Consider the following 13,782-nt stretch of genomic DNA (forward strand, 5'->3'; position numbering starts at 1 on the left):
TCATCCAAAGTAGGTGGGGGAGGCGCAGGGAGATGGTATCCAGGGCACAGAGGGGAGGGTGGGGAAGGGAAAGAGCCAGGGGAGAGCTGGGTGGCCTCTGAGGAAGACCCGGCACCCTCGGCTCCCCACTCCCATCGAGGCCTTCCTCTGCAAGGTGCTGGGAAGTGAGGGCGGAGGACATGAAAAAGGGAAGTGGGGGCTGGGGCTGAACTTTCCTAGAGCCACTCAGACCCGTGGGGAGGGAGGGAGCCCTCAGGCCTGGGGAAGGCAGGGAAGGAGTTCAGCTCTCTGCCCCAGACCACCTATTTCCTCTCGCCCTGCACAGGTGCCAGGGAGGGTGGGTGACCTATTGAGGAATTGGCAGCTGATGACGTACGCAGTGAGATGAAGGATAGATGAGACCTGGTGCCCCCAGCCCGGCGGGCCCTGGCCCGGGACAGGAGCCGGGACACTAGAGATTGACCGCAGCAGATGACTGGCATATGTCCACCAGGGGCTCCCTGAGGACTGGCTCTCGGCCCCTATCAGGAATGGGGGGGGGGCCTAGTCCCCCTTCCAGTGCCTCTGCCAGGCAGGACAGAGCCAAGGAACAGCAGTGTTTGCATTTCATTAAAAACTACTGTGTTTCATTAAAAACTAGCTGTGAACATGAAGAATACATCCAAGACAGACATACTGATGTTTTGCTCATTAGACGTCATTCATTCACTGAGAATTTCCTGAGCACCACGTGGTGCCCAGTCTCGGGTGCCTGGGGGTCTGGGAGAAGTCTAAGGCACTGGCCCTGCCCTGTGCACAGCTCTTTCTCCCTGGGAAGGCGGCTCCTCCGATGAAGGCCACTGAGGAAGTCCAGACACTGAGGACAGGGAAGGTGTCAGGGCAGAAGCCTGAGAGCCTCGTGCCCCATTGGGAATAGGAGGCAGCACCAGCTGGAAGCCTGTCCCAAGCTCCAGGCCTGGGCAGAGCTCTGGGACATGCTGTGACTTGCTCGCTGAGAGCTGCGAGGGTGGATGTTGGCTCTGTGCCCAGAGGCCCAAGGAGGCCATAGGCTGGCCAGGCCTTTCCTGGAAAGGAAAAGGGAGGAGGCCTTGGGGCCTGGCAGTGGGACCTCCATACCTGAGAGGCAGGGCTGAGCCCAGCTTTTCCCTTTGGTGCTGGTAACTAGAGGAGGCTCATGTCAGAACACCCCAGACAGCCAGGGTTTCTTGGTCAGTGTCCCGTTCCTGGGAGGCCCACCCAGAGCCTGCAGGCTCCCGGCAGCCATGCCAGCAGAGACCCCAGGCCCAGGCCAGCTGGTCTTCCCTCCTGTGCTAGGGCTGCAGAGTCTGTGGTCATGAGGTCTCCCTGCGCCATGTGACACCTCCCTGGGGCCCCTGCGTGTCTCACAGTTAGTGAGGCCTCCCCACACACTCTCCCCTCTGCATCCACGTGGACTGAGACAACTTGGGCTCCAATTCCTATGGTTACCTTGCTCTCTGACCCTGCAGGGGTTCCACTCTGACCCCACAGCCCAGGAGAAACAGGTATTCAACTCTGAACCCACAGTGCAGTACTGGGTCCCATGGGGATAGAGGTCATAGCCTGGCAGGCACGCCCACATGGGAGGGTCAGCTGGGCCAGAGGCCAGCATAGGGAGGGTGGTCAGAAGAGGCTGGGGGTGGACCGGACAGGTGTGTCGTGGTCCCGGATGTACTGCAGGATGTCCATCTCGTCCATGGCTTGGATCTGCTGCTGCTGCTTCCGCTGCCCGACTACAGCTTCAGACGAGCCCACTTTGGGGGGAATAGCTGGTTTTCTGGGTAGTGCTGGCTTAGCTGCCACTGGTGGCTTGGGCTTAAGTTGGGGCTGCGGTTTGGGCTCAGCTCCTAGGTTCAGAATCTGGTCCAAGTCCTCTTCGACTCTAGGGAATCAGAGAGAAAAGCCCTGAGCACAACCACCCCGCACAAAAGGAGCAAGACCCCGGGCAATGTCCCTCCCAATCTGGAGCTGAGCAGTTCCCGGGGACCAGCCCTGTCTACTCATCCCGCTCCAAGGAGAAACCGTAGGGCAGGGTTCTCCTTCCTTCCAACCCTGCAGCACAGAGGGGACACAGCCAACCCCTACGTAGCCTCCCAAGAGTTGCTCTTCAGCTGACCCCACTCTAAACATGCTGGTCTCTTTAGGGGACTTCACCCCAAACCCTTTAGAAATAACTACCAGCTGCCATGCACAGACCCCCACTCTGTGCCCAGCACTGCAGACACAATATCTTACTCATTTTCATAACACCACTGGGAGGAGGTGTGACCCGTGTCTCTACCTCGCAGATAAGAGTGCTGGCGACCCAGGAGGCGGCAACCCTGCTGAGATGACCACATGTCACAGGGCCTGAGTGGGAACCAGGCTGTCTGACCTCAGCAGCTGAGCCCTCATCCAAGCAAGGTTCAACCAGAGAAAGAATAAACGAGGGGCTTGGAGCCATTGTGGAATGGGGTCTGCCTGCCCATGGTGCCCCTGAGGGTCACAGAGGTGCTAGATGGAGCCCAGTGAGGGCTGGAGATGGCCTCAGCCTGGGCCCGCACAGACTCTGTCATGTCCCCAGACAGCTGATGGTTTGCTGGCAGAAGGGACCAAAGGCCGTAGCAGTGTGACGGTCACACAGGACCATCCCAGGTACTGACGGGCAGGAAGGGAAGGCCAGGCCACTGCCTGCCTCCGCCCTCTTGGCCTGGGGAGATCCTGTTGCCAGCTCCTGGTGGACGAACTTGATTTCTGGAAACCAGATGCACAGCAGAAGACCAAACTGCTCAACACTGTGCCAAATACCTATTATGGCCGGGCCTTTCCACATTCATTCACTCTTTCAATAGTCTCAAAACACTGTCTGGAAGCAGATATTGGCTCCTTTTTACAGGAGTGGAAACTGAGGCACAGAGAGGTGAAGGGCCTTGCCGTGTGCCCCACAACTAGTGTCACAATGAACAGCACCTGGCCCACAGGTGCTTCTCTAGGGTGTGCTCGGTTAGACACCTCTGCACAGGAGCTCTCCTCAGGTGGAGTTTCTCCTGTGTCTAACGGGTACCTCTGTGTGCATCACTCAGCCACACCGGGGCTGGTGGGTGAGGGCACTGAAGGGAGAAGCCTGGCATGGCCACCTGGCCCCCCAAGCTTCGGTCTCCTCATCTACAAGATGGAAACAGTGGCACTTCCGGGCAGGGTGGCACAGTGCTGCGCAGTGAGCAGGGCACGGCGGGCAGGAGGACCAGCTTCTGTTCCTTGCCCTGCAGTCCTTCATCAGTGGCCTCGGCCTCCCTGTCTGTACAGTGGGGGTCACTCTTGCTCTTCCAATGCCACGGGGATTCTTACAAGGATCAAATAAGACAATGGAGGGAGAGTGCTTTACAGATGTCAGGGAGTGCCGCGTGTATTGATTTCCACTGGCAGCTGCGGCACTGAACAAAGCACGCATAAGATACGAAGGAGCAGTCGCCTCCATCATCTGCGCAGGGCACTGGCCGGACAGATGAAATCCACACAAGCACAAGGTCCAAAAAGAAGTTGCTGAGGTCCCAAGAAGGGAGTCATCATGTGGGCTGAAGCAGGCTGGGAAGGCTTCCAGGGAAAGTGGGCCTTTAAGAAGGGTAGGCCTGGCATAAACAGGGGGAGGAAGGAGGGACTTCTGGAGAAGGAGCAGCAGAGAGCAAAGGTCTGGAGGTGGGAATGAGAACTGACAGGAGGAACCTGGCAGGCTCCAGAGCAGAAGCATCCTGCCCTGGGCAGTGTGTCCCGATGGCCGGAACGCAGGCGGTTGGTCCAGCTCTGCATCAGCAGGGGTAGAGAGGAGCTGCCTTTGGTCTGAAAGCTCCTGGCACTACCTGGCAGAGGCCCACATGAGTGTGAGAAGGTCAGCACAGCATCCCAGAGGGGCTGCCTGCCAGGTACTAGCTGCTGAAAGAGCTCTGGGTTGCCCTGCCTGCATCTCAGGCCACCTCCTGTGGTGGGGCACAGGCCTCAGACAGAGAGTTCAGAGCCTGCTTGGACAGCAGAGAAGTGAACAAAAAGGCGTCCTTCATCAAGAGAGCAGCTGCCTTGAATTCAAGACAATTTTGGGAGGCGTCCCCCATGGACAGCATGCTCCTGGCTACCTCAGCTCGGATGTGCTGGGCTCTCGCCACATGGCAGTCCTTCCCCCACTTGCCCATGGTGGGTGCTGGCTCCCCCTGCATCCTTCAGTGGAGGTTTAGGTGCCCAGGAAAACCTCTAAGGGGCTGAATTATTCTCAAACAGAGGCCGGTAGGAAAAAAAAGCAGTAGCTGAGAGCTTGTGTCAGGTCTCGGCATTATACTGCTTAGCAGAGCAATGACTGTAACAAATCAGAACCTGGATTTGCTCTGAGGTGGGAGGTGTGCTGTGGGCAGTCACAGCAGGAGGCGGTTACTTGCTCTCGGGATACAGGCGGCCACATGGGCACCCCCTTTCCAAGCACCCCATTTCCATCTGGGCAAGCTCCAGCTCCCCCTCTTCCAGGTCCAGCAGTATGAAGTCAACCAGTGAGGGGTAAGGGGGCTCAGGAGAGCCCAGCGCCACCTCTCCTCCCTGCGTCCCTGCAGAGGACAGAACTCTGCTAAAGAGCCAAACTGGAGGCCCGGCCTTGGTGTGGCTGCATAGCCAGAGGGGGCAGAGGCTTCTCAGATGCCAGACCCCACCTGGCATACCACCCTAGGCTGCCCTGGGCTGACTGAGGCTGCGCTGGTGATGGGATGGTGACAGTCGGGCACATAAACGAAAGAGTGACTGTGAGAAAGGAAGCCCAACTACTGCCTGGCAAGAAGGTAATTCTTTCAGTACCAGATGTCTGTTGAAGTGAATCAGGGAGGCAGGACACACCCAAGTGCTCTGTGGGATGCTCAGAGGCATGACAAAGGAAAGGTCCTGGGGGCCAATGAGAAAGTGACATGCTGTGTGGTGTTTGGCGGTAGAAGTCCCGCTGGACACTGGTACTTCCCCAACACATCTGGCTACAGAACCCTTTGAAGGTTACACCTTCTATGCCCCACTGTATTATGTTCTGCAAAACACAGGTTGGTAAGTAACAGATTTAGAATAAACATGCCAGAAAGGTCCCACGAGAGCTGCTCCACTGGGACACTCTGACTCTAGGATGTGCTCACCCTGGTCCTTCCACTCCCCAGGGCTGCCTCTAGTACTCCACTTCCCAGTGCCTTGGTTTCCCCCTGAATGAAATAACAATAATCCCGGTTCCTCCCAGCCTGCAGGGATGTCAGTAACGAGGATGCAGAATGAGAGTAAGCAGATGCCAGGGTCCTTGGGGAGAAGTAAATATGAGAAGCCATTGCAGTGACTCGGGCTTGGTGGACACTTAGAGGACTGTCTCACAGCCCGAGGCTGCTAATGAGGGGTGCAGATGACAGCCTCCAGGGACTGCACGCCTCGGTGCCACCTAAACCGTTCCTGGAAAGAGGCAGCTTGGCTTCCTGTAAATTTTCTCCAAGCCTGTGTCCTTGGGGATGGGGACAGAAGACACTGGAACCTTGAGCTTGAGAGAATGCAGTTGGCATACACCCAGGGAGGACTGGCAGCCCCAGCTGGAGGGGCGATCTCCCAGCTCTTCTCCTCCAGGTGCTCAGAGAGGCCCCCATGGTGTGGAGAGGCCGGGCCACGCAGGCAGGAGCTGTGGCCTTGGGCAAGTGACCTCTTCCACGTTCCGTTTTCTGTGAAATAGAGACAACGGCACCTACCACAGAGGGGCCATTGCAAGGATTAAATGGAATGCCATGTGGAATGTCTCACTGACTGTCTGACACACAGCAAGCGCTCAGTCAGCAGAAACCGTCCTCTGCACGGCTTCTGCCCACCGACCTCCGTGTGGGAGATCCAGCCTCGCTCCCTTTCCCGCTGTAGAACCCTCTGGAGAACCTTCCCGGTGGACCCACGGCCCAGTGCACCTGCGCCCGGCTCCCTCTGGGCAAGTGGCACACTACCCACAGATTCCCTTGTTTCCAACGCTGCTCATGCCAGTTATACTTGCTCTTGCAACTGTGTCGTTTCATTATTCTTTATATAAACTATTCGAATATAAGTATGAAAAGAAAAGGACTGGTTGTACGCATGAAGATCTCTCTTTCCGGATCCGCCTGAGCTGTCCTGGGCAGCCGCTCCGCCTCCTGACTCCCCTCTGCCAGCTCTTGGCCATTCCCACCCACTCCCACACACAGGCTCTTGCTTCTGGCAGGCCTGGGTTCCCTCCCTCAGAGGCTCTCACACAGGGTCGGGTACCCCTGGCTCTGTCCAGGCCACCCTCAGAGCAGGCAAAGTACTGCTGGGGACAGGTGGTACCTGAACAGCTCCTCAGAGGCATCCTGGCAGCCCAGGCTGGATGTGGGCCCTGCACTCTCACAGGCAGCTGGCAGCAGTAAGGGGTCGCCCAGGGGGACGGCCCCACCGAGGTCAGGATCGTCAAATAGCTTCAGGGCTGTGGAGGAGACAGCAACAGAGTGATCAGAGAAGTCTGGTCATCCTCAGCTGCCTGGGGAGCAGCGGGGAGACAGCCTGGTCTAGCCTCCTGGCACACATAGGACACGGTGAGCAAGGGACAAGGCAGAAAACCAGAGAACAGGTGGGGGCTGGATGAGGACGAGAGGACAACAGCTCAGCAAAGGCCAGGGCCCCTCTCTGTTGTGGCCTCAGCCTCCAGCACGGGGCCAGAGTCAGCCGATGGCATCACTCTGGTTTCATGTCCTCATGAACCTCCCACTGCTTTTAGGAGGAAATGGCCGCTTGCGCTCACTGCACCAGGCTCCCCAGGATCCAGTCTAGTTGGATCTCTTAGCTCACCCCCATCACTGCACCCGTCTCTCAGCAACCATTTACTGAACACCAACCACCGACCAGGGCTGCTGTCTGCTGGGGTGCAGTGGCGGGGACTGTTCTGATCACAGTCTTCGAGGAGCCTGGTCTCCTCCCCACACCCTCCCCTCTGAACTGCTTGAGGCTGCCCTTTGAGAATGCAGATCATGGCCTCTTTGCCTGCAATGCATTTCTTCAGCACGCCTGGCAAGTGCCGGAGGACCTTTTGGGATCCAGGTCAAGGGCGCCCCACCCCCACACCACCCAGGAAGTCTTCCCTGGAGTCCCAAGGGAATGACATCTCTGCTTGGTCCTGATAGACTCTGCTACTCTGCAACTGTCAGGTGATGGTCTGTCTCCCCACAGGACTTGGGGACTGGTCCTTACTCCTCAGCTTGTTCTTGGGCCTGGCCTTTGGTGGAGGATCACCAACCGTTGGATGAATTAATGAGTGACATCAACTCCTTTCCCCTGGAGGAGGGAGGAAGACCTGGGCAGGCATGAGGAAGGGTCAGACCAGGGACATGCAGGCAATCTAAAATCTGTCAATCTAAATTGCACAGAGTTGCACACACACCCGGGGCAGGCCAGCATCCACTTTCTACCCAGATGGTGCCTGGAGGCCCAGAGCCCACATCTGGCTGCAGATATAATGAAGGCACCGCGTAAAGCAACAAAGAAAACCACCCTCCTGTTCTGTGGGATGTTTAGAATAATTGTACAGCCCCAGAATGTTCCAGATGGTGGGGACGCCGGGTGTGAGGTTCGATCTCTCCAGAAAACCTCCATGAGCCAAGTCTGTATCTTGTCTGGGTAGGACATGGGAAAGACCGTCTATTCATGCATGGCAGATTCAAAGCCCCCCCCGGTGACAGAGGCTGGTTACCACTGGACACCAAGAGCATAGAGAACACACCCTGGGGTGCTACTTACAATCTGTGGGGGTCATGTCCTTCAAGGGGCCCTGTGGAGAGAGCTTCCTGCCTAGGCCAAAGAGCCCCTCATCAGGATCCAGCTCCTCATCGAAGATGGAGCGCCGGGGGGAAGGCTTGGGTTTGACTGCCACTTCGGGGCATTTCTTGGGCTTTTTGGAGCTGCAAAATCACAGACAAAACACAAGGTGAGGACTTCTCATGAGAGCTCAGCTGTCCTGGTCAGACCCACATGGCTGGTCCAGCTGAGGACCTGCTGGATGCTGAGGGCCAGAAAAGACATGGCCAGAACGGGACTACAGGAAGGCCTGAGTGGCCTAACCAGAGCAGTGCAGGTGGGTGGAGTGACTGGAGGGGTGCTCAGATCTCTAACAGACTGTCACATGCAACAGGGAAAGACAGGCCCACCCTCCTCAGGGGAGACAGCCAGGCCAGCAGAGGGAGGTGGGAGGAGGCAGCCTGTCCAATGATCTGACGACGGGGTAGTGGGACCCCTGCTACTGGAGGTGGCCAAGCACCGTGCGTGGGAACCAACCACTAGCAGGAGGGACAGGAAGGAGCAGGTGGGGCCTGAACTAGACACCACCAGCCAGACGGGCCCCAACCCTAAAGGCCCACTTGGGCCTTGGGCCCACTGAGTGGCCACGGGCCAGAGAACATGGAAGTGACCACCGGGTCCACACTCCACAGCCAGTTGGAGATGGGCAGACAGGGTCTGGGATCAGAAAGGGCAGAAAGTAGCCTCTTTGTTTCCACATATAACCCCTTCCCTCAAGTGCTGTGACCGCCATCATTCTAGTAAACACTTCAGTTGTAAACACTGAGCGAGTGCCCCCTCCTTCAGGAAGCCCTCTGGGACTGAGCCCCGCTGGGCTCTGCCACCCCAGGTCCTGTTATGTTTCAGTCGCTGACTGGCTGAGGTCCCACTGTGGCCAGACCCTGCTGTGTGAAATGAGAGGGCATGAGGGAAACTTCTGGGGTGTGGGAATGCTTTATTTCTTGATGGGGTGGTTACACAGTGGACTGGTCAACATTCATGGAGCTGACCTCTCCCGATCTACGCACATCACTGTATGCAATAGCACCAATAAAGAAATAAACCAACCAACAAACCGGTTTTATTTTAAGAAGTTGACCCGATCCATGCTGCTGATGTCTGTATAAGCCGTTTTAAAGTTCCTGCAAACAACGAGAATATACTTTTTACTGGAAACTGGAATTCCGTGCGTCTGTCTGCCTGGCGGGCAGCTCCGCCGGGCTGAGGTCACTGTCTGAGCTCATGCTGGCAACACTATGTGGCAAAACTGGTCCAAGAGGTTGGCCCCACCCTAAACAAGATACAGATTAACCAGCGACAGATAAAAATAGCAGGGCGGCCCTGGGTGCTGGAGGGGCAGGGTGTTCCAAGGTGACAATTCCCACAGTCTGGAGTTAGTAAGTCCAGCTGCAGTTGAGACACGCAGAAGCTACAAGAGCTGGAAGGCACCTGCTGGAAGGCCACAGGACAGAGCACCCCCCTGCACTCAGGGCCCAGTCTCTGCGGGCTCTTCTGCAGGATGAGGAATGTGACTCAGAGCAGCTGAGTGTCTGCCCGAGGCCACACAGCAGGCCAGGGCAGTCACACTCACAGTCCTATGCTCTCGCCTCCTTCAAATGTCCCATGAGCAGGAGGGTGATACGGAGGGGTGAGGATAGGATAACAGGACTGATCCTGCTGTTCTCTGAGAAAGTGTCACATTTCAGAGATAGTGACTGCGATGGGAGACTCAGCAGGGACTGTGCCAGGAAGCCCCTCTGCCCACCTCTGCACTTTCTCCACACCAGCACAGCCAGCGGGACACCTCTGCTCTGCACCGTCCTTGCACTCTGTCTGTGGCACCAGGAGCGAGGCAGATTCTCCATCCTAAGAGCATGTGCTCTGCAGTAACCTTCAGCTGTGGCTCCTCTCACACCTCAAGGGGTCAGGACCTGCCTGCACTTACTGGGACACTTCCCTTCATTCTCACCATTAGGCCGGGCCAGCTCAGCTCTCTTGACCCCTGGGAAGAGGCCATGACCCCTTGGGGCAGGCCAAAGGAGATGACCCCAGCCAAGACCTACCAAGTCAAATGCCCAGGCAGGCTGGAGGCTGAGTCTGCTGTGGAGTCCAGTGACCAGTCAGGCCTGGGAGCCACCAGAGCAGCTGGGGACAAGCTGTGCCTCCCTGTCCCTTGTCTACCCATTACAGCAGCCCTTCACTTGGCCCCTGCTCCTGGATCTGGCAGGAACCACAGCAGTGAAGGGCAGAGAGCCCCCACCCCACCTGCACCCACACCCAGGCCACCGTTCCCAGGCAGGGCAGGCCACTCTGCGGCCACTGCGGGCAGCCTCTCAGTGCATGTCCCAGCGCCCTGCTCAGAAACACAGCCCCCACAGGTCCTTACACAGCTCCCAAGCCCAGACTTGGGAGCAGAGGCTTCGCAGTGCTCAGAAGTCAGAGGAAGCACAAAGCGAGGAGAAGTGTGTGAAGCACAGAAAGTGAGAGAGAACCGGGGAGGGTGTCCGGAGAAGCCGGCGGGTGTCACAGCTCCCTTCTCACACCTACTTCTGGCCCTGCCAGCACAAATTAGGACGAACTTTCCTTCTGTGTGCTTTCCTCTCAAAATGGATTCATGTTCTTGTTTTTCTCCCAGGAGACATTTTTGATCTTTTGCTGCCTTGAGCTGCAATAGAGTGCATGCACAGCGCGCGGGGGCTGCTCAGTCGGGCGCCGTCGGTGCTCCCCGCCCCCCGGCCATCCTGTCTCCCAACTCTCCGGACCAGACAACATGGAGCTGTGGTGCCTAAAAGCCCCAGGGCGCTGTCCTGACTGGCCCTAAAATCACAGGCTGAGGACTCAGCAGTGCGCCTGGTCCAGAGCAGATGTTTGGTTAATACTGGATAGAAGGATGGGAGGAAGGAAGGATGGAAGGAAAGAGCGGGGGAAGGACAGACAGATGGATGAACAGGTAGATGGATGGACAGGGTGACAGTACATCTCTAATTCAGACTTATTTTTCCCTATTCCCCAGGGAGCAGGAGAAAGGGAGTGAAGAGGGATGGGCCCCAGCATCGGTCTTGGGACCGTATTTGGACAGCCTCCCCAGTGCGCCGCGCCTGCTCCATGGTCACCTCTGCTGCTGTCGCCTCCAGCCCCCAGCTGCTCTGTGAGCAACGCGCTCATTCCCTGCTGAGTGCCTTCCATGAGCAGCACGCACTGGACACCTCCCACATGCAAGGACCTGCGCTGGGGGACGAGGGCACAGAGATGAGTAAGACACTCATAGCCGCACAGTCCCAGGCACAAACCGACTGTTCTCACACAGGGCGTTCTGCTCTGTCACAGCTGGGGCACAGAGGAAGGAGCCAACCCAGCCCGAGGGCTCAGGGAGGGTTTCCTGGAGGAGGTGAGGTGGAGGCTGGTGGTGAACTTGGTGGACCGAGGGCAGAACAGCGTCTCAGGGAGAGGAACCGTTAAGTCACTCCATGAGGTCCTGCAGGAGGCGTGACTTGGGCCTGACTGGGAATCTGGATGCCTCTGGATGGCAAGGAACCCCTGGGGTTTACAGCAGGGGGAGGGCAGTGCTGCGAGGGGAGTGGTGGCCAGCCAGGTGCCCCATGTAAACTTTGCCCATGGTCCTCCAGGGCCTGGCCATGGGGAGCAGTGGCAGTGTGGGGAGAGACTAGGCCAGGGAGTGCTTCTGCACGCAAAATGGATGAGCAGTTTGGATGGTGAAAGGGACCGGCTGGTGGAAAGCAGCTGTCTAGGGTGCCGCTGGAGCGTGACCTCAGTGCCAGGGTCAGTCATTTCACGGGTGAGGAGAGTCACTCAGTCTTGTTGCTGTTTCTTCACTTCGCTCTCCGTGCTCCTCCCCCTCCTCCACTCCTATGTCAGCGCCCACCCAGCTGTCCGCAGGTGCGCACCCGCCCTCTGCACCAACAGGAGACACAGCCCCTTGCTGACGTGACAAAGGATACCCCTCTTCTCCCTTCACCTACAGGAAGCCAGTAATGATCAGACTTGTCGCCAGGGCCAGGGCAGCTGGGCATCAAACACAGGGGCCTGCAGTGAATGAAACTGCAGTGCCTGGCTCCCCGGGAACATCAAGGGTCATCCGAACCTGTGCAGGTTATGAGACTGGCGCAGTACAGGTTGTATGAAGCAGTGGGGGCTCCTCGCTGGCACAGGCCTGTGTAAGCATGTTTGTGTTGCACACACGTGTGTGCAAGGACAGACACCAGCTCTCCTGCTGTGTGTGCCTGACAGAAGACAGACGCACAGACCCAGCTGTGTTCTGCAGGCGGACACGCAGCACACGTGGTGAGAGGCGGCAGCTGCCGCGCCTGTCAGCTCCAAGGCTGTGACAGGCCAAGAAGTGGCCCTGCTCCCTGTGGCTCAGCAGTTCTGGTGACAGTGATTGACACATGAGAGCATCCACCTCTCTGGCCACCCGGGGAGGCTGTGGCGCTGTTCTGGATGTGCCCACTCACCATGGCAGATCACCAGTGGGCAGCTGCCAAGGACCCGCAGGCACGGGAGTTGCAGCAGCATCACCCTGAACACAGCCAGCTCAAGCAGGTCTTCTCAGAAGATGGATTGTGGATCCTTCTGCAGCAGGGACACACAGATCACATGGCCATTATCTTCAAAGCCAGGGTGATGCTCAGCCAAATATGGAAATCAACCTCTTTTCCTAGAATGCAACTTTCTCACTTTAAAATAAAGCACTTTTCATATTTTTATCTTAAATTCACTCAGCTTTTTAACACCAAGGTCAAGAGTTCAGATCCCCGGACTGGCCAGCCCCCAAAACAAAACAAAACGAAGAGTTTAACTTAATTTAGCTATTTTTTTTCAATTAGAGAAAATTCTGGAGTGCCAACAAATGAAATTCTGAAATCCATTCCAGGACAATGTTATTTGCAGCAGCACCGGGCAACGGACTTCCATGGAGAAGCAATCACAGAGTGTGACTCCTGGAGGAGAGGCATTCACCCCGAGGGTCCCACCTTGGGGCATTGACTTGCTTCTAAATCTTGAGTTAGCAAATCCAGATACTTGGCAGTGTGCTAAGGGCATTCTCAACCACAGAATCACCCCAGAACTGACTTCATTTAAATATAGAGAGTAAAATATTATCTTTATACTGAAACACACGTGGTTATTTTATGGAAGACGAAGCAAAATCTGTACGAATATAAAAAGTTACAATAAAACACAGCATTCCAAAGAACATCCAGCTTTGCCACTTGAGGCCATGGAATGGGACTCTCACCTTTGAGGGGAAGTCAGGGAAGCCCAGCCTCACAGGCAGGCGTGTTCAGACAGGAACCAGTCTGTGCTGTGGAAGCTGAGAGTCCTCAAAGGCCTGGACCTGGGGGGGGGGCTCCCCCATCCCCTAGGCTAGGGGGTAATGGGAAGAGGTTGGAGGGAGAGGCCAAGGGGGGGCAGGTTTTGGGAAAGCAGAACAGCCCTCCCAACAGAGGAGATTCAGCCCCTAAAGAATCCTTACTGGAGTGGTACATCAAAGCCTGGCAGAAGCCCTGGGGACGTTGCTCTGGGGCATGCATCTGGGGCAAAAGCTCAATAGCACAGAAGTTCTGAACACATAATAGCTGCTTGAATTATTGCCTGTAATAGCAAAACTATGGAAAACACCACAGTGTCCACAAGCAGGGGCCTGGCAATGCCACCTACAACACATCAACCTGAGGAGCTAACACAGAGCTTGAATGAAGAAGTATATTTACTGATCTGGAAAGATCTAGTACGTAAGCTGAGAAAGAGCAAATTATGGAATGGCACATACAACACAATACCATGTTTTGTAATAAGACATGAATGTTCGAAAGTGCATGCATTCACGGGGAAAGGACTTTTACCTGTGATTTCAGTGTTTCTATACTAATTGTATATTATTTGGATCACAACGAAAAATGTTTCTAGCAAAGGATTTCCAGCAGAAGGCAGAAGAACTATAGTAAA

At 56.3% G+C, this 13,782-nt stretch overlaps 1 protein-coding gene across 1 annotated transcript in view; it reads right to left on the bottom strand.

Annotated features, from left to right (window-relative positions):
* Window positions 1-681: 681 nt before the first annotated feature.
* HS1BP3 (HCLS1 binding protein 3) overlaps window positions 682-13,782 on the bottom strand; it is a 42,017-nt gene continuing 28,916 nt past the window's right edge. Inside the window, exons 6-8 of the mRNA XM_008573409.1 lie at window positions 7,780-7,940; window positions 6,337-6,472; window positions 682-1,900 (exon numbers count right to left, since the gene is read on the bottom strand). Coding sequence (XP_008571631.1) covers window positions 1,642-1,900; window positions 6,337-6,472; window positions 7,780-7,940 — 556 coding nt within the window. The 3' untranslated portion in view covers window positions 682-1,641. The remainder of the gene's footprint in view (window positions 1,901-6,336; window positions 6,473-7,779; window positions 7,941-13,782) is intronic.

This window comes from Galeopterus variegatus, unplaced genomic scaffold (assembly GCF_000696425.1).
Source record: "Galeopterus variegatus unplaced genomic scaffold, G_variegatus-3.0.2 Scaffold52, whole genome shotgun sequence".
NCBI lineage: Eukaryota > Metazoa > Chordata > Mammalia > Dermoptera > Cynocephalidae > Galeopterus > Galeopterus variegatus.